The 23667-nt window shown below is 40.8% G+C and overlaps 1 protein-coding gene across 8 annotated transcripts in view; it reads right to left on the bottom strand.

The window, feature by feature from the left end:
* Positions 1–23667, bottom strand: part of LOC140471202 (SWI/SNF complex subunit SMARCC2-like) — a 170231-nt gene that overhangs the window by 133455 nt on the left and 13109 nt on the right. For 7 of the 8 annotated variants that reach the window (XM_072567113.1, XM_072567110.1, XM_072567114.1 and 4 more), the window contains exons 2-6: positions 11463–11582; positions 7047–7132; positions 3742–3823; positions 3538–3630; positions 2368–2437 (exon numbers count right to left, since the gene is read on the bottom strand). In XM_072567113.1, coding sequence (XP_072423214.1) covers positions 2368–2437; positions 3538–3630; positions 3742–3823; positions 7047–7132; positions 11463–11582 — 451 coding nt within the window. Of the gene's footprint in view, positions 1–2367; positions 2438–3537; positions 3631–3741; positions 3824–7046; positions 7133–8125; positions 8257–11462; positions 11583–23667 lie in introns of all 8 variants that reach the window. The other variant, XM_072567115.1, reaches the window with a different exon arrangement.

Genomic DNA, 23667 nt, shown 5'->3' on the forward strand with positions numbered 1-23667 from the left:
ACCAAGGATCTGGTTGGTTGTTTCTAGATAGGGTATTATCCTATCAATCTAACCCTAACCCTACCACAATTTTCTGAAAGGTGGAAGCATCAAATATTGATTTTATTTAGAAGTAATATGAGCCAATTGAATAACTGTAATGTACATTTTTAACATATGATATAGCTCAGATGTTAGATCCAGAATTTCTAACTGTATTGTTTTATATTTTTGTCTTATCAGATTTAAGTACAGGTCATTTTCATTTGAAGTCATCAATAAAAATTCAGGCTCCATCTAATGGCAGAAGCTGGTCAGTGCAGACAGAACAACTGACACTGACACATGTCTACTACAGTGTGGAGCCCAAGATTTGATCATAAATTTGGAACTGCTGGCAGCAGAAAAAGCCAACACCAGAAGTATAAAGAATGCGCAGTGAAGAGGAACTGAGGGCAAGAATAGAAATTCAGGGGGAGCAAAAGTATGGTGAAAATTCTCGAGAGCAGGCAGGCCACACAGGAATCTGTAGGGAACAATGTTGAACTGAAACAAACACAGAATGCTGAAGGAAATCAGCAGTAATATTTCGAGTCAGGTATGACTCTTCTTTAGAACTAGTTCTGTAGAAGAGGTGTCATACTTGTTTTAATACATTAACTTTGTTCCTCTCTCCACAGATGCTGCCAGACCCGCTAACTTTCTTCAGCATTCTGTTTGTTTCAGATTTCCAGCATCTACAGTATTTTGTTTTTATTGGAATGTTAAACTGTTTTAATGATAACTTTAGATGGAGATAACCTGTATTTAAATGTAATAAGACAAAAATATAAAACCAACACAGTCAAAAATTTTAACACTGCGAGTTTCAGTTTAAGTTTGCAGCAGACCGAAACTAGCAAACCCATTCTAAAAGATGAAAGACTTAAGTCTAGATTTATTCCATATATCATTCCAGCTGCATGAGACTGGAATCTTTTGCAATAAATTCTGTGTCTTATGGTCCTGCTTCACAACCACCTGATGAAGAAACAGTACTTTGAAAGCTAGTGCTTCCAAATAAACCTGTTGGATTATAACATGGTGTTGTGTGATTTTTAACTTTGCCCACCCTAGTCCAACACCGGCTCCTCCAAATCACAGCAGACATATGTCAATGCAAGTTGTTCTGCTTGCACTGATCAGCTTTTGCCATTAGATGCAGCCTGGCCAATTAAAACTTCAAGAGAATTTACTCAATATTTATGTCTAGTAATTACATATATATTGCATTTCCTCTTTATTTTGGAGGCTGGCTTTATTTTAAAGGGTATTTTATTTATGAATATAGGTACTTTGGAATGTACACTTTTTCAACTTAATGTTTTCAAGTTGTTTTCTGTTGAGAAATGTCCTGACATAGCTAACTACCCAGATTTTATATTTAGTTATTAATTTTATGTTTCAAGTTATTTCAGCTAGGAATACACGTACAGGATATTATTTGAATCTGTACAAAGATTTTTTCCAAAAGAAAAAGCTGTCTGCAGGAATGTAACTCTGTCTTTAACATGGATTCCTATGGAAATCAACTTCCACTTAAAGTTACAACTGCAACGTGAGGTGAGGACTTACTGTAATAAACACTATTTTGTGGTGCCACCAACCTCCTGTTGATTTTGGACTTTTATCACACAGATGTGTAACTCAATCCAAGATTCCTTGCTTCCAGAATATAGACTGAAGGTCAACAGTTGGTCTGATCACAGCATTGCAATGACCAGTTCAACTTGGATCCTTTTCCAAACTAATATTGGAATGGCTGGAATAGTGAAGAGAACTGGTCAGCCATGCTGTTTTTATTCTGAATGGTGACAGAAAGAGAGAGCTGATAATCAAGCCCCATTATTCCATCAGTTGCACTATGAATATAAATGAGTTGTTAAGTCTTCTGGAAACGTATCCAGTTACCAGACTCCACATATCACCTTCAGGACTGGAACATAAACATTTCAGGAATGCCTGTCCAAAAAAGCAGAACAAAAGACATAAACAGAGGAAAAATCAGAGCCTGAGTCACATAATCTTCATAAACCTAATGCTCAGCAACCTTACTCATTGCGCCTATTGTCACTGGGGAACATTTTTCCTGGATAACTTCATATGTTTGAGTAGGAAAAGATTCATGATTCTGGAAATAATTTCAAGAACACTGGAAATTCCAAATTCAGCTGGCCCAGGACAAAACAGAATTCCAAACCAACACCTACTACAAACAACAAATCTGCTCAAGTTGAAAACCAAATGTTAAGAAGTAACCACTCAGTTCAGAATGACAAAGTGAACTCACTTGACTAAGCAACTAAGACTATATACTGGATTGAGAAAATGGAGAACCACAAAACTCACCTTCTTCAGTGCTGCCGGGAATAGGGTAAACAACGTGTGAAGCATTTGACTTGTCCTCAGTAACAGTACCCTGTTGAAAAGCATTTAAATAATTAAGGCACAGAAAGACAGACATAGTCATGGCTTAATAAAAAGAATACTTGAGAAAAGAAAGAGCCAAATGTCTCTCCAGTGAAATAAGGCGAGGCATATTTAAGCAAGAACACATAAATCTGCCCATACAACAAGCAGCACTAAGGAATGGCAGATGAAGTTTGCATCCAGGATTCTGGACTATGTATGTCATTATCCAGGGAGATGAGCTGAGCTAAGTATGGTCCATGAGCATGAAAGAAAGAACAATCAGATGGACTCGCCCTGGGGAACTAGTGGCACTACACAACTGAGCCTTTTCAATGCAGCCTTAGGATCTGATACTATTACTGTCACAAGCAACATGGAACATTTCTATCCACCAGATTACTTAGAGGCAGCAAAATTAAAAAAAGCTCACCAAAATGTGTTTCATTATTATTGACAGATCAAGATCTTGGAATGCTCATAGTAGTGGTTCAAAAGTGACCCACCATCATTACAACTTCCACTCCGGTGCATTTATGGGCTGGCAATGAATGGTTATGGAAAGCTTATCTGACTGATCAAGGATCTGTGACTCTATTGGGAATACACTGGCAAACCACTGAATAACAAGTACACGATCAACAGTGAGATCTACAGGCAACCTAAAGATTTTCAGTAGCAGTAGAGTAGTAATAATGGGGGACGTAAATTATGCTAAAATAGGCTGGCATAAGGGAAATGTGATCAAATGGGCAAGAGATCTTAGATGCTTCTGTGCCATTTGCTTGACCAGTATATAGCATTCCCAACATGGGATAACATAGTGCAAGATAGGACTGCATAATGTAGTAGGGGAAAAACTAAGCTAAAAGTCTCAAAACCTAATGGTTGTAAACTGGTGAAGAGGAATTCAAAGTGATCCCAGGAAATATATACATCTAATATTAAGAATGCACATGCTCACTTGAGATGAGTGAAGGGTGCTACATTTTGAAATATTGAAATAGCCAGAAAAACTAAGAGTTTTTCCTGCTAATACTGAACTCAAGACTTGTGTTGCAATATTACAACCAGGCTAATTCCAACTTAACTGTCATCAAACAAACATACCTGGTGCCTCTTAATGATGTCTTTCAGTTTACTCAGTAACTTAGGTTCTACATCTGAGTTTATATAGATGTTGGGTCGAGACAAACAGTTGTTCTGCAAAATAACATAAGAATGCTTCAAAATGTTTTTCAAGAAAAAAATCCTGACATATACAATTCACTTTAGGCAAAAGATATATTCTACTTCAAGTAATATTCAACTTACCTGAACCAGTGTCTTTTCAATAGTCATAAACATTTCCACATTGCGGTCCATGCGGGAAGGGTTCTGAAAATCAAAGCGTCGCCTAAAAATCAAATTAAAAAGTCTAATTGAGTTAAAGTAGCAGACGGATGGTATGAGCATGTTTGAAGAATAGATCTGTCATGCATCACTGGATTACTTCACATAGTACATTTCTCCATCAGTGATCCCTGGGACAGTTCAGAGGGAATGAGATCTGCTTGTATTAATACAATGAGATAGTTGGGATAATGGTCTGTGTAATGTAGTGTACAATGCTGCTCCTTTAACAAGGTTATGCTGTCCTTGGCCTTTTTTTCCAGAGAGGTCGTAAAAACAGCAATTCTGAAAAGTCTAAGTTTTAGGGCCAGTTTGATTATTGCTAACTGACACTGTCTCATGCAAAAGGTTTTCAAGTTATTTAAAAAAAAAATCACCTGTACAATTAAAGGGGAGCTGCCAGTTCTCCCAGCTCAGCTTTTCTCTGGTTTGACCTTTAGCAGTTTGGGTGTTCACTGAAAGCAGTCAGTCAGTTTGAGGCTGCTGGTCCAAGAAACAGAAACATGGAAGAGGGTGTTCCATGCTGAATCTCTCTGCCATTTCACTCTCTCCTGTAAAGCCCTGTGTTTGATTTTACCTTTTGTGCCAAAAGGTGTTTCTGGGGATTGGTGCAAGTATTTGGAACAATATCAATAAGTTAGGATAGTCTGTTGGGTTTTTGGATAGGTTAAGCTCCTTCTATATTCTGTTCTCTTTTGTTTGTGTTTCATTTGGCAATCTCATAATTAAAGTCTATTTTGTTTAAAACTAAGTGGTTTGACCAGTTGCATCACTCCTGGAATATCCACTTTAGAATATCATGCCCGCCTCTACCACTTCTGCTGGCTACACTTTCCAGGCACCCACCACCCTCAGCGTAAAGCACTCCCCACACATATCCCCCTTAAACTTTTCCCCTCTCACCTTGAACTCATGACCCCCAGTAACTGAGTCCCCCACTCTGGGAAAAAGCTTCTTGCTATCCACCCTGTCTGTACCTCTCATGATTTTGTAGACCTCAATCAGGTCCCCCCTCAACCTCTGTCTTTCTAATGAAAATAATCCTAATCTACTCAACCTCTCTTCACAGCTAGTGTCCTCCTTATTTCACCTGTGGCCAAACCAAAGTCCTATCCAACTGTAACATGACCTGCCAATTCTTGTACTCAATACCCCATCCGATGAAAGAAACCATGCCGTGTGCCTTCCTGACCACTCTATTGACCTGCGTTGCCACCTTCAGGGTATAATGGACCTGAACACCCAGATCTCTCTGCACATCAATCTTCCCCAGGGCTTTTCCATTTACTGTATAGTTTGCTCTTGAATTGGATCTTCCAAAATGCATCACCTCGCATTTGCCCGGATTGTATTCCATCTGCCGTGTCTATGCCCAAGTCTCCAATCTGTCTATATTCTGCTGCATTCTCTGACAGTCCCCTATCTGCCCCTCCACCAATCTTAGTGTCATCTACAAACTTGCTAATCAGACCACCTATACCTTCCTCCAAATCATTTATGTATATCACAAACAACAATAGTCCCATCACGGATCTCTGTGGAACATCACTGGTCACGGTTCTCCATTTTGAGAAACTCCCTTCCACTACAACTCTGTCTCCTGCTGCCCAGCCAGTTCTCTATCCATCTAGCTAGTACACCTCATGCGACTTCACTTTCTCCATCAGCCTTCAATGGGGAACCTTATCAAATGCCTCACTGAAGTCCATGAATGTGACATCTGTAGCCCTTCCCTCATCAATCAACTTTGTCAGTTCCTCAAAGAATTCTATTAAGTTGGTCAGACATGACCTTCCCTGCACAAAACCATGTTGCCTATCATTGATAAGCCCATTTTCTTCCAAATGTAAAGAGGTCCTATCCCGCAGTACCTTCTCCAGCAGCTTCCCTACCATTGACATCAGGCTCACCGGTCTATAATTACCTGGATTATCCCTGTTACCCTTCTTACACAAGGGGACAACATTAGTAATTCTTCAGTACTCCGGGACCTCACCAGTGTTCAAGGATGCTGCAAAGCTATCTGTTAAGGTCCCATCTATTTCCTCTCTTGCTTACTTCAGTAACCTGGGATAGATCCTGGGATAGACTTGACCACCTTAATGCCTTTTAGAATACTCAACATTTCTTCCCTCCCTATGCCAACTTGACTGAGAGTGATCAAACATCTATTCCTAACCTTAACATCTGTCATGTCCCTCTGCTCAGTGAATACCAATGCAAAGTACTCATTAAGAATCTCACCCATTTTCTCTGACTCAACGCATAACTTTCCTCCTTTTCCCTTGAGTGGGCCAACACTTTCTCTAGTTACCCTCTTGCTCCTTATCTACGAATGAAAGGCTTTGGGATTTTCCTTAACCCTTTTTGCTCAAGATATTTCATGACCCCTTTTAGCCCCCTTAAGTCCTCATTTCAGATTGGTCCTACTTTCCCAATATTCTTCTAAACCTTCATCTGTTTTCAGTCACCTAGACCTTGTGTATGTTTCCTTTTTCCTCTTAGCTAGTCTCACAACTTCATCTGTCATCCATGGTTCCCTAATCTTGCCATTTCTATCCCTCATTTTCACAAGGACATGTCTGTCTTGCACTCTAATCAACCTCTCTTTAAAAGCCTCCCATATATCAAATGTGGATTTACCTTCCAAGAGCTGCTCCCAATTCACATTCCCCAGCTCCTGCTGAATTTTGGTATCATTGGCCTTCCCCCAATTTAGCACTCTTCCTTGAGGACCACGCTCATCTTTGTCCATGAGTATTCTAAAACTTACGGAATTGTGATCACTATTCCCAAATTAATGCCCTACTGAAACTTCAACCACCTGGCCGGACTCATTCTTCAACACCAGGTCCAGTATGGCCCTTTCCTGAGTTGGACTATTTACATACTGCTGTATAAATCCCTCCTAGATGCTCCTTACAACTTCTGCTCCATCCAGACCCCTAGCACTAAGTGAATCCCAGTCAATGTTGGGAAAATTAGTATCGTCCATCACCACCCCAGAATATCTTTCCATATTCTGTTTACACCTGCTTCAAACAACTAGTAAAGTTAGGGTCTGGCCTGGTCCATAACAGTAGGGTCATTTCAACAATGCTACAACCCCACCTTTGGATACGTATGATAATACTATTACAGTAGTACAGCTTGCAGTGGTGTGAAGAAAATTAACTGTGCTGTAAAATGTGTTTGAACGGTGACAGTATCAAAGAAAACCAACTCACCATCCTTGGTCACTCTTAAATTTGTAAGCAGCAGCTAGAATATGGCACAAAGCTCCACCAGCTTTGAAGTCTAAGAAACATTTCATCTGGAAAAAAGAGGCAGCACCTTAGTACCAGCACCAAATGATAGTCAAATCCAACTGAAGGTGTTAATATTTCTGTCTCCAAACATTTCCTTAAATACAATTAATCTTGTACAAGTTTCCACAAATATCTTTGTTTGCAGGAAGCCGATACTGACATAGAAGGCAAGTGTTCATGTATAAATGTTGGAGCAATGTGGCTCAAATGGAAGCTTTCAGGAGGTCTTGGGGTGTGCTGGAGGGATTCCACATTTAAACGGTTGTTTTAATTCTGCCCTTGCACAACCTGACGAATGTTTTGTTTTCCCTGCTGCAAGGAGAGAGAGTGCCAGTTGGGACAGATCGCTTCAAGGATGAGCGATTTGTATTTGAACTGCAGGAACATACCTCTCAACCTGAGCAGAATACTTGCAGTAAGAACAGTCAACATCTGTGAATTTTCAGGAAGGCCACAACAGTTGCATTTGGAAATATTTCATTTAGCTTTCAGAAGGAAAGATCATTACAAACTATTAAATCAGAAATTTCAGTTGGATTGGAGTGAACATATAATTTACTTTTCTTCTCTCAGGGATTCCTTTCACTCTTTTCGTTGTGTCCCTTCAGTGGAAACTCAATTATCTGGTCACATTAAAGGAGGGATGTAAGTGCACTAGAGAGGATATTCATCAGGATGCTGCCTGAGCTGGAGGATCCAGCTATGAGGGAAGATTGGATAGGGTGGGGTTGTTTTCCTTGAAGCAGTGATTGTTGAGAGGGGACCTAAGAAAGGCACATAAGATTGTAAGGAGGATAGATAGGCAGATAGGAAGGCATTTTTTTAATTAGTAGAGGGGTCAATAGCTAGAGGGGATGGATTTACAGTTGAGAATTGAAGGCTTAGAATTAAGGAGAAATGTTTTCACCCAGAGGGTTGTGGGAGTCTGGAACTCACTGCCTGAAAGGGTGGTTGAGTTAGAAACTCTCAAAACATTTAAGCAGTATGTAATCACTTACATCGCCATAGCCTCCAGGGCTATGGGCCAAAAGCTGAAAAATGGGTTTCGTGTAGTCAGATCTTTGTTGACCAGTGCAGACGCGATGGGCCGAATGGCATCCTTCTGTGTTGTAAACGTCAATGAGTCTATCTGGTAGGCAATGGATATGAGAAGATAGTGGAGAGTCTCCAAATCGCCTATCAACAGGTGCCTTAAAAAATTATTGTTAATCAAGCTGTCTGAACATGTTATGCACACCTCCAGGGCAGCTGGGTCTTGAACCGGGAGCTTCTGGCCCAGAGGCAGAAATACTACCATTGTTCTACAAGACCCTCTTCAACAGGTGCTTTAAATGAACTGAGTTACATGTTCAACTAAATCCATTGCTTTCCTTAACAGATTCTGCAAAGAGTAACTTCCAATTCTTTTTAATATCTCCTGACCAGGATTGCAGCATAGGAGGTTGACAAAGTTGAGCTGTCTACTGTTTTTACACTCACTTTTACAATCCTGCATCATCCCAACCAGCCAAATCCCACTCTCCTTAATGACAAATATGCTTTCATATGCCACTCTCCTTACGTTCTTTCATATCTCAACCAGTCTGATCCCACTCTCTTTCTCATGAAGCACACTAACATCGCAGCCTGTCAAATCCTGCTCTACCATTTACTCCTCACACTCTCTATGATCCCACCTAGCGCAATCCCACTCGTCATTCATTCCCTTTTAATCTTTTAATATTCTCCCAACACTATTCCCAGACTCCCCCTCACGTCTCACAACCTTTAATATCCCCATCAGTCTAATCCTACTCTCCTTCTCCCTGCCTGCACCCTTGAATATCCCACTCAGTCCAGTCCCATTCTCCTTCTCACTGAATGCAGCCTTCACTATCCAATCCAGTTTAATCCCATTTTCCTACTCATTTGCCACATGCTGCAATATCTCACAAATCTACTTCCATGCATTGGAAGCAGGATCTATGTTAACTTAATAAACTGGAGTTAAGAAATATTTCAACAAGAAAAATTTGAAGAGGACAGTGGAGAGTACTGATGTTCATTTAGTGGTTCTTTCCTTCATCAAAGTGGCTCTCGTACAACAGTTGACAAAATGCATTACGTTGAAATCTGTGCTCTCTGTGTGAGACTACCTTTGATCAATTCAACTTGAATGGAGATGCATTCAAGGCCGGGATAGATTGTCACAGAATCATGGTGCTAAATTTGGTCCTGATACGCTGTATAATTTTAGGGATTCTGCCCACTACAGAAACATAGTATAAGGACTGCACAAAACACTCTATAGGACAAACAGGCAGACAAGTAGCGATCCACATTTATGAACATCAACTAGACACTCAACGCCACGACCAGCTATCCTTCGTACCTTTGCGCACAGATGACAAGGACCACAAATTCGACTGGGACAACACAACAATAATAGGTCAAGTCAAACAGAAGGCAGCCAGAGAATTCCTAGAAGCTTGGCACTCATTCATGGGCTCCATCAATAAACACATAGACTTAAACCCAATATACCGACTTAAAAATCACACAACACCAGGTTATAGTCCAACAGGTTTAATTGGAAGCACACTAGCTTTCGGAGCGACGCGCCTTCATCAGGTGATAGTGGAGGGTTCAATCCTAACACAATATACCGACCACTGCAACAAACAACTGGAACTGACAACTGGAAGAAACCGGAATGAAACCACATAAATTCCAATCGACACAGTTTGGCAGCGCTTCACACGAGGTTCCACAGCACTGAGGATGTCACCTAGAAAGGGAACGAAATATCTGCAAACCAACTTCCCAGCTTGGTGAACATACCCACAACAACTGCAAACAGCACCTGAGCTACAAATCTTTACACAAACCTTGAACAGTGTTACTGAGCTGAGCTTGATTTGGAAACATCCAAGTGCAATGCTTTTTTCCTTGTCTGTTTGATCTTAAGCCTGTCATAATTTTGTACACATCAATCAAATCTCCCTTCAATCTCTCTTGCTTTAAGAATAACTCCAGCCTTTCCAACCTAACCTCGTAACTAAAATAGCCCCAATTCCTGTAACCTGTCTGATAAATCCTCTTTGCATTCTAAAGTGTGACTGGAACTGGATGCAATACTTGAGCTGTGACCTAACCAAAGCTTTATTAAGGGTCAGCATCACTTTCTGCTTTTGAATTCAATGTCTCCATATATGCATCCCAATATCCTACATGTTTTGCTGACTTCTATGTCCAGCCACCTGCAAAGATCGCTGTATATGAATTCCCAGGTCTCTCTGCATACTCTTTCAAATTGTGCAATTAAACAAACTGACTCTCCCTATCGCTTCTTTCAAAATGCATCACCTCAAAATGTCTTTACACTAAACTCCATCTACCATTTGGCTGTTTATTCTGCTTACCTATAAACATCTTGCTGCTGGGAATTCATTTCATTCTCACTGTTTGCCACTTCCAGAATTTGTATCATCAGCAAACCTTGAAATTTTACTTCGTATTTCAAAATTCAAGTCATTCATACCTAGCAAAAAAAAAGCAGTGATCCTAGCACTGATGCCTGCAGGATGTCACATTCTGTAGTGTGAGAAATAACCCACTACCACGACATGTTTTCTGTCCTAAAGCCAATCTTCCATTCCAAATAACAATGACTCCTCTATGTCATAAGCCTCAATTTTGCTCACCAGCTATCTATGTGGTACCTTGTAAAAAACCAACTTAAAATCCATATAGACACCATAAACTGTATTCTTTTCATCAGCCTTTGTTACAACATCAAAACATTCAATTAGTTGAACACAAATCTGTCTTTTCCTCTCAAAGTGCTTGTGGACTTTTTTTCTGATTATGGATTCCCCCCATTGATAGCAAATAACCATACAGGCTTGTGTTCTCTTGAATATAGGCAATTAAGGAGCGATCTAATTGAAATATTAGCATGATTACAGAATTTCATAAAGTAGATAAAGAGGAACTCTTTTCTATGGTGGAGTGCTTTCACAACAAGTTGATAAAAGTTATAGCCAGGTCATTCGGGGTGAATTCAGCAAGCACTTCTTCCTACAATGGCAGGATAGAAATCTGAACCTTTCTCCCAAGAAACTGTTTGAGTCTGGTGCTGAACTGAATCTTTCAAAACAGAGACGGATAGATTTTTGATAGATAAAGAGATTAAAAGTTTTGGAATTTAGGTGGGCTGATAGAGTTATGATACAAATCATTATCCAAGTGAATGGCAAAACAGGCTGTAAATACTGAATGGCCTCCTCCAGTGCCTAGTTAAACCAGTGCTAATGGTCACACACACCTGTGACGGAAATGGATTGTGGTACTTACTGGCAATTTGGTAAGAGGTGCATTGCTTACGTGTTTTCCAAACACCTCCTCCTGGAACTGCAACAGCTGGACAACCAGACTGGAAAGAGACTTGTTTGTTGGTGGCTCTGCTTGGATGTACTGTGAGAAAATAGAGAATTCACCATGAGACATTTCAGAAACAATCCACTTGGTGTAATGTAAAATATTGGCTTGATAACGATTCACATTTCAAGGCCGCTTTTCTGAATTGCTGCTCCTTCAGTGTCGCTGAATCAAAATCCTGGGATTCCCTCCCTCAGCGTATTGTAGGCTAACTATAGCACATGGATTGCAGCAGTTCAAGAGACAGCTCACCTTGACCTTTTTAAGGGGCAATTAGAGAAGGACAATAAATGCTGGCCCAGTCAGCAATGTTCAAATTCCATGAATGAATGTTAAAACAGTTTCATAACAAGGAGTCTCAATAGTGTAGAGAGATAGAAATTCAGAGTTCACAAATTTCAAGCAATTGGCAAAAAGGGTAGCTCTTTCAAAGATCAAGGATATACATAATCTGTCAAATGGCCTCCTCATTCAATTGTTCTAACATACAAATCAGCTCGGTCAAGTAAAAATTGAGTTTTCTTTAAAACAGAGGTGATGCTTGCACTTGTGAAAGCACAATGCAGGATCATCGTTAATTTTAAGGGTTAATATATTCATGATCTTGTACAATTAAATAAAAACTATTTGGATTGTTTGATTTATAGAGTCATAGAGATGTACAGCATGGAAACAGACCCTTCGGTCCAACCTGTCCATGCCGACCAGATACCCCAACCCAAACTAGTCCCAACTGACAGCACCCGGCCCATATCCCTCCAAATCCTTCCTATTCATATGCCCATCCAAATGCCTCTTAAATGTTGCAACTGTACCAGCCTCCACCACTTCCTCTGGCAGCTCATTCCATATACGCACCACCCTCTGTGTGAAAAAGCTGCCCCTTAGGTCTCTCTTATATCTAACCCTAAACCTATGCCCTCTAGTTCTGGACTCCCCAACCCTAGGGAAAAGACTTTGTCTATTTACCCGTTCCGTGCCCCTCATAATTTTGTAAACTTCTATAAGGTCACCCCTCAGCCTCCGACGCTCCAGGGAAAACAGCCCCAGCCTGTTCAACCTCTCCCTATAGCTCAAATCCTCCAACCCTGGCAACATCCTTGTAAACCTTTTCTGATCCCTTTCAAGTTTCACAACACCTTTCCGATAGGAAGGAGACCAGAACTGCGTTCAATATTCCAACAGTGGCCTACCCAATGTCCTATACATGACCTACAAACTCCCAACACTCTGACCAATAAAGGAAAGCATGCCAAACGCCTTCTTCACTATCCTATCTACCTGCAACTCCACTTTCAAGGAGCTATGAACCTGCACTCCAAGGTCTCTTTGCTCAGCAACACTCCCTAGGACCTTACCATTAAGTGTACAAGTCCTGCTAAGATTTGCTTTCCCAAAATGCAGCACCTCGCATTTATCTGAATTAAACTCCATCTGCCACTTCTCAGCCCACATATCTGTTATTCTGTTTTGTTCTACTCCGGAGAATCAACTGGTGACAGATAAAACTGGAGCCGTTCTTTACACCATTTTATAAGCATTTATTCAGGGAGTTACGCAGTACAAACATGCAACTTTAAACCTAGCAACCTGAGTTTCGCTTTGTGCCCATTTACAGGACAACAACTAAATCTCCACCTTCCTACAATTAAACACAATAAACATATAATTAACAGACCCCCAATCCTCCACATAGAATAATGGAGCTGCACAGCACAGAAACAGCCCCTTTGGTCCAACTCATCCATGCCGACCAGATATCCTAAATAAATCTTGTCCCATTTGCCAGCATTTGGCCTATATCCCTCTGAACCCTCTCTATTCATATACCCACCCAAATGCTTTTTAAATGTTGTAATTGTATCAGCCTCTGCTTCTTACTCTGGCAACTCGTTCCATACATGCACCACCCTCTGCGCGAACACGTTGCCCCTCGGGTCCTTTTTAAATCTTTCCCTTTTCACCTTAAACCTATGCCCTCTAGTTTTGGACCCTCCTACCCTGGGAAAAAGACTCTGGCTATTCACCCTATCCATGCTCATGATTTTATAAACCTCTATAGGGTCACCCCTCAGCCTCCAACACTGCAGGGAAAACAGCCTCTGCTTATAGCTCAAAGGCTGCATCCCTGGCAATGTCCTTGTAAATCCTTTCTGCACCCTTTCAAGTTTCACAACATTTTTCCTATAGAACAGAGGCCAGAATTGAATGCAGTATTCTTAAAGTGGCCTAATCAAAAGTTGTAAAGCCATAACATGGTATCTCAACTTGTATACTCAATGCACTGACCAATAAAAGCAAGTGTACCAAAAGCCTTCTTCACTACCTGGGATTCAAGGAACTATGAATCTACACCCCAATGTCTCTTTGTTCAGCAACACTGCTCAAGACCCTTCTATTAAGTGTATAAGCCCTGCTCTGATTTGCCTTTCCAAAATACAACACCTCACATTTATCTAAATTAAACCCCATCTGCCACACCTCAGCTCATCTGATCAAGTACTCTGAGAAAACCTTTTGTGCTGTCCACTACACTACCAATTTTGCTGTCATCTTCAAACTTATTAACCATTCCTCCTTTTTGAAATCCAAATCATTTATATAAATGACAAAAAGCAGTGGACCCAGTAGTGATCCTTGCAGCACACCACTGGTCACAGGTCTCCAGTCCAAAAACTAACTCTCCAACATCACCCTCTGTCTCCTACCTTCAAGCCAGGTATACTCTTGTATTCAAGTGCCTCTCACTCCCTGGATTCCATGTGATCTAACCTTGCTAACCAGTCTATCATACGGAAGTTTGTCAAACACCTTGCTGAAGTCCACATAGACAATTCCACTGCTCTGCCTTCATCAATCCTCTGTCACTTCTTCCAAAAACTCAATCAAGTTAGTGATATACAACTTCCTACATACAAAGCCATGTTGACTATCCCTAATCAGTTCTTGCCTTTCCAATTACATGGAAATCCTATCCCTCAGAATCCCCTCCAACAGCTTATCCACCACTGATGTCAAGCTCACCAGTCTATGGTTCCTTGGCTTTTCCTTACCACCTTTCTTAATTAATAGCAATATACTAAGAATATTAGCCACCCGTGGCTGTTGATGATACAAATATATCTGCTAGTGGCCCAGCAATCAATTCCCTAGCTACCCACAAAGTTCTGGGATACACCTGATAAAGTCCTAGGTATTTATCCACCTTTGTGTTTTAAGATGTACAGCACCACGTCCACTGTAATATGAACACTTTTAAAGATATCACTATTTATTTCTCAAACCTCTCTAGCTTCCATATCCTTATCCACAGTAAATCGTGACTTGAAATACTCATTTAATATTTCACCAATTTCCTGCGGGTCCATACAAAGATAGTTGTTGATCTTTAAGCGGCCCTATTCTCTCCTGAGTTACTGTTTTGCCCAGAATATATTTGTAGAATTTCTTTGGATTCCATTTGCCAAAGCTATTTCCTGTCCCTTTTTGCCCTCCTGATTTCCCTCGAGTATATTCCTATTGTCCTTATATTCCTTGGGGGATTTACTCGGTCCCAGCTTCCTATACCTGCCATATGCCTCCTCCTTTATCTTGACCAGAGCTTCAATTTCTCTCGTCATCCAGCATTCCCTACACCTACCATCCTTGCCCTTTACACTAATAGGAACATACTGCTTCCGGACTCTCGTTATCTCATTTTTGACGGCCTCCCACTTTCCAGCCCTCACTTTATATGTGAATAGCCTCTCCCAATCAAGTTTTGAAAGTTCTTGCCTCATACAGGTACACAATCCTTTATCTGAAACCCTTGGGACCAGCTGGTTTTCGTAATTCTTCAGATTTCGGAAGAAGTGACAGTTCAACAGTGAAGTTAAAAAATCTGACCGAACAGCAGACACACCTGTGAGTACTTACGAGCCCTGAGACAGACTTGACGCCTGCCAGTGCAGGACCACACGCCCATGTCACATCTGAGTGGGTGTGAGCTGGGTTAACTGTTTGCATGCCAAACAACTTTGTTATGGAGAAAAAAAACTTCACAAAAAAAGCTTTGGATTTTGGAGTTTTTCAAATAAAGAATTGTTTATCTGTATCATCAAAATTGCCCTTATTCCAATTTCAAACTTGAACTTTTAGAACATGTCTAAAAGTGTTCTTTTAAAACTAAAACTAAAAGAATTATGATCACTGGTCCCAAAGTGCACCCCGCTTAGCCACTACATTGTAAGACATCTGCCCTCTAAGATCCTGAACAGTGCTTTACAGAAAGAAATACATATACAAAAACAGTTGATGACTTGCATCTATCCAATTAACTTTAGAGATTTCCTTTCCCTCCCAGCAAGTACATGCTCACCAGGTTTAGTTTCCATAACTTATTTGCCCTTAAAATGTTCTTGACTTCAGGGAGTTTTATTAAGTACTTAACTCCAACATTAACTAGACAAGAGAAGTACATAACTAGCTCAACTTACAATCAATCTTTACAACTGTTCTGTCTCTTCTTTAGATATAACAGCTTTCTGTCTTAACTTTAGATGATTAACTGGGATAAAAGCAACACTCTAAACAACACTATTGATTTCAAGTTATTTGCGACCTATTCTGGTTTATATTTGAACAAGGATATTTGAAAGCCTCAATTCATTCATTTTTATATTCAGTTCTAATTTTATAAATAACACATTTTACAAATTCCACAATGCCAACACCAGACATGGTAATCAACATACAACATAAATATGCCAGAAAGTTTTCTGTCTAACACCAATAAAACATTGCGCATTTGTTTAGATTCCATCTCCAGACTCACAGCAATATGCTTGACTCTCAGCTGTCCCCTGGGCAATAAGGGATAGACAATAAATGCTAGTCTAGCCAGTGATGTCCACCTCCCATGAATGAATTAAAAATCTAGTTTAGCTTCTGTACCTGCTGCTTCTTTGACCGATTGTTAAAACACCTCTCTAGAACATATCACTCTGCAAAGCATAGCTTTTATGTGAATTCATCCACATTTCCACGAATACATGGACAGAAGAGCTAAAAAGGATTGCTTTTCTTGCTGTGGGAGAGTCCACTCTAACATCTATACCAGTCAATCCTCAAAACTCAGAGCAACAACCTCAATTTAACCTTGAAGTCCCATCTGCAAGGACATATTGAGGACAAATGCATTTCTGCAACCAAGCTGGTTCACTCTTACCTGGGACCCTAGAATAAATGTCCAACTCTCACCAAAGAATCAATTTCCTTTGTTTCGTCCCTCTCATATACAGGTGTTTCTCAGTACTGCTTGTCTATACTGTGAATGCACAAGAGTTGGTGAGTTGGGGAAGTTGGGTGAGTACAGGCAATTCTTTTATAATGCGATGGTTCTTGTGCAGCCCCGCATTATAGAAAAATCGTGCTTTAGAAACAGCGCTTTAAGCGTTGGCAATATAATCTTGTTACAGCCAACACACGTTTTAAAAGTTCAAGCTTTAGAAACAGTGTCCCCAATTCATCAATTGCATTACAGCAAATTCGTGTTAACGAAACACCTGTTATAGCAGACTGACCTGTATAGGAATCTTAATTTCTCCCTCGAGTCTAAGTTTATGTTGAACAATTAACTAAAAATTACAGTTTCAACTAGGTAAGTTACTATGTGAAGCCGGTTGGTAAGACAGAAACCAAAGTTTATTAATGACTCAGTCTTACAGTTCCTTCATGCACCAGTCCCAACTGTTGCCCCCTATCTAACTAATCAATTAATCAATCAAGGCCAAAGTGAGGACTGCAAACGCTGGAGACTGGAGTCGGGGGTGTAGTGCTGGAAAAGCACGGCAGGTCAGGCAGCATCCGAGGAGCAGGAGAATCGATGTTTTGGGCAAAAGCCCTTCATCAGGAATGAGAAGGGCTGATGAAAGGCTTTTGCCCGAAATGTCAATTCTCCTGCTGTTCGAATGCTGCCTGACCTGCTGTGCTTTTCCAGCACCACACTCTCAACAATTAATCAATCAATCCCAATCACCCACTTAAGTTGCTAAATTAACAGACTGCCCTTTCTTAAAATAAAACTTCTGAAGACTGATAAACAATCATTGAACAAAACTAATCAAAAATAAACAAAATGAATTGCTAGCATATTCTCTATTGTGTCTTATAATCCAACCAATCAACTTTTAAAATATTTATTATAATACCATCAACCTTGTGTATTTGCGCTTTTTTTGTTTGGAACAAAAAAATTAGGACATGTTTAATCACAAAGTAACCCCAACAAAAGTTGCTTTTTCTTTCTTCCTTTTCTTACTGCTTATAATAGTTGCCCCCCGACTGGCTTAAGCACCTTTTCTTTTGGATCAATCTGACAGCTAGCGATTTGTGTCTATCCACTTTATTTTGGACATCTTTCTTAGATTTACTTCTTACTCGCAAGGTCAATTCTCATTCTTTTCTCAGCAACCCCCTTTGCTGAGAACAAGGAAGGACTAATAAAAAGGGTGAGCCTCATTTTCTGGGTCAGCCAATGCTAAAGACTGGAGTCTGCATTTTTCTAAACTGAATTTCTTTAATGCTTTATTCACCCTCCCCTCAAGACTTCCTCAACAGTAGCACATTTCATCACAGCACTCAGTTCCAATACATCATAACTGGCACTGGGTTGAGTTTGAGTGTACATCCAGTTTAACTGTCCAATCAAATTTCTTGTCTGTTCCTTCCTTGGATGCAAAATCACCTTTTTGTGGGGACCTGACCCAATGCATCAGGATGCAATTTATACTTTCCAATTAAGACTGCTGATTTAAAGTCATTCCTGACTTATTCTGCTTGATGTCTAATTTTATATACTTAAAAGCCCACAAAGCTTGACTTCCAACTGTAAATTCCCTTTTTATTTTAAATACCACACATCACTGAAATTCCATAGAAACTCCCCATGTGCACCTTAAAATGCCTGGCCATTTCTTTCTGTGATACCAGTAGAACATTGCTGGTCTGCTTTAAGCTGAAGTCAACCTACTTTCAGCAAGATGGACCTAACCGAGAATTACCATTCTGTCATTGCACCCATAAATCTCCACAGTTTCCCTTCTACACCACTTGCTTCTTTTGGTGGTTTCAAAAATACTTGCTTTTCACAGTTTTCACCCTGTAAAATTGCAACTTTTATTTTTTTTTATTCACTCATGGGACGTGGGCATCACTATTGCCTGTCCCAAGTTGCCCTTGAGAAGGTGATGGTAAGCTCCATTCTTGAACTGCTGCAGTCCATGTGGTGTCAGTAGACTCACAATACTATTAGGGAGGAAATTCCAGGATTTTGACCCAGTGACACTGAAGGAATGACAACATATTTCCAAGACAGGGCGGGAATGGCTTTGAGGGGAACCTGTGGGTGAAGTCCCCATGTATTTAATAGCTTCTTCTTTCCAGATGGTAGTGATTGTGGGCTTGGAAAGTGCTGTCTAAAAATCTTTGGTGAATTTCTGCACTGCATCCTGTAGATACTACTGCTACTGACCATCAGTGGTGGAAGGAGTGGAATTGACTTATGATCTCAGGATTATGTCGCTATAAGAGCTAAAGAGATCTTCAACTTCACTCTTCCTGCAATAAGGGAAGGTACTGTAACATCTTGATGAGCAAGCTTTTCTCCAAAACTCCAGACCACAAGTCTGGCTTTAGCCTTATATGTTCTATCAGGAAGCACGTTTCCTATGCAGATCCATCTGTCTGACAAGGCTGGCTGTCTTGTATATGGTATCTTAGTGTAGACATCAATATTTTTTCACCCCAGCTCTCCAACTCTTTTTGTCATCCTTTATCAACTTCTAATTTGTTTATAGCCATTAAAACATCTCGATCGTAATGAGAAAGTGTATAAGGTATGAGCAGGTAGGAAAAGAGTTAGGTTTTGAGTTTTATGAAACAAGAGGCTCAGCTGAGCATGACTCAGATCAAATAAGAACATGCAGTTAACAATAGGGTGCTGGAGGCAAGGGCAATGGGTTAACAAGGTGGAAAAGCATTCATAATGTAGAGCCATTTAACAATATTGGAAACATTCATTATGTAAGGTCATTTAACAAGGGGAAAAGTATCCATTATGTGAAGCCAGTTAACATGGTTAAGATTGGGTAAGTCACCCAATCAATATGTATGTTGCTTTACCTGGATGCTCCTCGCTGTAAATGACTATATAATTCATTAAGATTCTGCTATTCCAGAGAAGCCAGTGAACTCATGTCTATGTGCACATGGGCGATTGTTCTCTCTCCACCGCCCCCCCCCCCCTCCAGAGCCCAGAATAAAGATGAAGGAGGTAAAACTACTGCGTCTCTGAGCATTTTGCTTCAACTGAGACAGGAATGGGACAACAACCAAAACTTCCATTTCCCGTGATATTCCCAGCCCACTTCATTGTCCTTGTTCTTGTCCAATGATGACCTCTACTGACCCTTCCATCTCGTTCTGGATTATTTCAAGATCTCCCCTTCCAATGATCAGAATTCCTTCTGTAAGTTTGTGATCTTTTCCAAGGATAATGCTCACTTCCGGGTCCACTTTCAGAACTCGGAGTACATTTTTTAGCCTCTGACATCTTTCCCTCATTTTGCCAACCCATGGAGCTTAAGTTCTGTCCCTTACCTTGCACATTAAGGCAATTTTGTTTTGCCAACGTCTTCCCTATAATTGTGGCATTCTTCTATTCACTGGCTCTTTCTGGCATGCACGTTACCTTGGTGCCTACATTTAATTATTATCTTGTGTGGAAAAAAGCGTTATTCTGTCTTTGTAACATTTTGTCCATATTCAGTCAGCCCTGCACCTGCCTTAATCTGGTCCTCATTATTATGCAACATATGTATATGCAAACTGCATGGTGCCTCATTGCTTTCTATAATGGGTCCAGATTCTGTCAGTGTGTACTCATCACCTCAAGGAATGCACCCCAATAGTTTGGTTGCTATGCTGTAAAATTAATTTCTTCACTACTACCTGTAACCTGAGGTGGATCTTCCCATTCATTTTCTGTCCCCCTCTCTATAATACTCCACGTCTCCTGGATTAATATTTATTTCTGAGGGCTATGCTGTCAGGTTGGATGAATTTTCAGTGAAATCTCAACTTTAGTGAATGCCTTTCTCCCTACGTGTAGGGCATTCAAGTGCTCAGAACAAGTGAAACTAAATGCAGTCCTTTCTTAAACGGAGGGATATTTTGCATCAGTATTTACTGTGGAAAAGGATATGGATGATATAGACTGTAGGGAAATAGATGGTGACATCTTGCAAAATGCCCAGATTATAGAGGAGGAAGTGCTGGATGTCTTGAAATGGTTAAAGGTGGATAAATCCCCAGGACCTGATCAGGTGTACCCGAGAACTCTGTGGGAAGCTAGAGAAGTGATTGCTGGGCCTCTTGCTGAGATATTTGTATCATCGATAGTCACAGGTGAGGTGCCGGAAGACTGGAGGTTGGCAAACGTAGTGCCACTATTTAAGAAGGGCGGTAAGGACAAGCCAGGAAACTATAGACCGGTGAGCCTGACCTCGGTGGTGGGCAAGTTGTTGGAGGGAATCCTGAGGGACAGGACGTACATGTATTTGGAAAGGCAAGGACTGATTTGGGATAGTCAACATGATTTCCCATGTCTCACAAACTTGATTGAGTTTTTTTAGGAAGTAACAAAGATGATTGATGAGGGCAGAGCAGTAGATGTGATCTATATGGACTTCAGTAAGGCATTCGACAAGGTTCCCCATGGGAGACTGATTAGCAAAGTTAGATCTCATGGAATACAGGGAGAACTAGCCATTTGGATACAGAACTGGCTCAAAGGTAGAAGACAGAGGGTGGTGGTGGAGAGTTGTTTTTCAGACTAGAGGTCTGTGACCAGTGGAGTGCCACAAGGATCGGTGCTGGGCCCTCTACTTTTTGTCATTTACATAAATGATTTGGATGCGAGCATAAGAGGTACAGTTAGTAAGTTTGCAGATGACACCAAAATTGGAGGTGTAGTGGACAGCGAAGAGGGTTACCTCAGATTACAACATGATCTGGACCAGATGGGCCAATGGACTGAGAAGTGGCAGATGAAGTTTAATTCAGATAAATGCAAGGTGCTGCATTTTGGGAAAGCAAATCTTAGCAGGACTTATACACTTAATGGTAAGGTCCTAGGAGTGTTGCTGAACAAAGAGACCTTGGAGTGCAGGTTCATAGCTCCTGGGATGGTGGGATGGTATAGTGAAAAAGGTGTTTGGTATGCTTTCCTTTATTGGTCAGAGTATTGAGTAGAGGAGTTGGGAGGTCATGTTGCGGCTGTACAGGACATTGGTTAGGCCACTGTTGGAATATTGCATGCAATTCTGGTCTCCTTCCTATGAGAAAGATGTTGTGAAACTTGAAAGGGTTCCGAAAACAAGGTTGTTGCCAGGGTTGGAGGGAGAGGCTGAACAGGCTGGGGCTGTTTTCCCTGGAGCGTCGAAGGCCGAGGGGTGATCTTAAAGAGGTTTACAAAATCATGAGGGGCATGGATAGGATAAATAGACAAAGTCTTTTCCCTGGGGTCGGGGAGTCCAGAACTAGAGGGCATAGGTTTAGGGTGAGAGGGGAAAGATAGAAAATGGACCTAAGGGGCAACTTTTTCACGCAGAGGGTGGTACGTGTATGGAATGAGCTGCCAGAGGATGTGGTGGAGGCTGGTACAATTGCAACATTTAAGAGGCATTTGGATGGGTATATGAATAGGAAGGGTTTGGAGGGATATGGGCCAGGTGCTGGCAGGTGGGACTAGATTGGGTTGGGATATCTGGTCGGCATGGACAGGTTGGACCGAAGAGTCTGTTTCCATGCTGTACATCTCTATGACCCTAAGTGAAGGAATGTTTCGATTTTTCCCAAAAACATATTGATATAGGAGTGTAAACCCCCATTTCCCCGAAAACACTACTTTCAGTGAGTTCTTCACCTGGACTGCCCTTGCCATAGCAGATGAGAATTTACAACTGGATGTTTCTCTTGGATTTTATGAAGTTATTACCATATGATTTCTTTCACACACTCAATAACTAAGGGGACTTTCTGCCACCCTGTCTATTACCACAATGTTCGTAATTTCTCTTTCTCTCACACACACTCCTAAATTCATTATTGGAAAACTCCCCGTTGTCAATTTGGAAGTTAGCCATTGCCTCCAGTGTTTTGTTTCAGACTTCTTGCATCCACAGTATTTTGCTTTTACTCAGGGATTTGTCTGCACTGCTTGTGAAGCCAAGAGTTGTGTGAAGCAAACACAGAATGCTAGAGAAACTCAATATGTCTGGCAGCATCTGTGAAGACAGGAACTAATGCTTCAAATCCAGTATGACTTTTCTTCAGAACTGAAATGTGTTGGAAAACAGATTTTGGAAAATACTTTTGACAGAGGCCTTGTGTAGAGTCCCAACTCAAAAGACAAAGACTCTGTTAACAGTGGTGAAAGAGAAAAGTGGAACTAAAATGGATTAGAGTTAACGTGCCAATGAGAGAGAGAATGGGAGCTTTCTATCAAGAGCAAAGTAACAAGGCACAGCTGTGTGTGTGCGTGTGCGTATTGGGTGGAGGGGATGAGAATGTTAGAAAAATGGAGAACAGACATAATACACTGAGTTTCTTAAGTTATGGAATTCAATATTGAGATTGAAGCTGTGAAGTGTTTAAATTAAAAATTTAAGGTGTTGTTCTTTGAGTTTGCATTGTGCTTCATTGGAACATTGCAGCAAGCCCAGGACAGAAATGTTAGCCTGAGAGCAAGGTGATTTATTGAAATGCCAAGCAACTGGAAGGTCAGAGTCTTACAGAGACAGCAGAGATGTCCTGCAATACAGTCACCCAATCTGCATTTGGTGTTGCCAATGTAAAGGTGACTACACTGAGAACCGGCAAATCCAGACTAGATTAAAAGAAGTAAAAGTAAAACTGTGCTTCACCTGGAAGATGTGTTTGGGGCTTTGGACAGTGAGGAGGGAGGAGGAAAAAGGGCAAGTTGCATCTTTTGCAATTGCATGGAAAGGTGCCAGGTGGATGTATTAGGAGTAGACCAGAGTGTGATGGAGGGAACTGCCTCTGCAGAATGCTGACTGTTGAG

This window comes from Chiloscyllium punctatum, chromosome X (genome assembly GCF_047496795.1).
Source record: "Chiloscyllium punctatum isolate Juve2018m chromosome X, sChiPun1.3, whole genome shotgun sequence".
Taxonomy (NCBI): domain Eukaryota; kingdom Metazoa; phylum Chordata; class Chondrichthyes; order Orectolobiformes; family Hemiscylliidae; genus Chiloscyllium; species Chiloscyllium punctatum.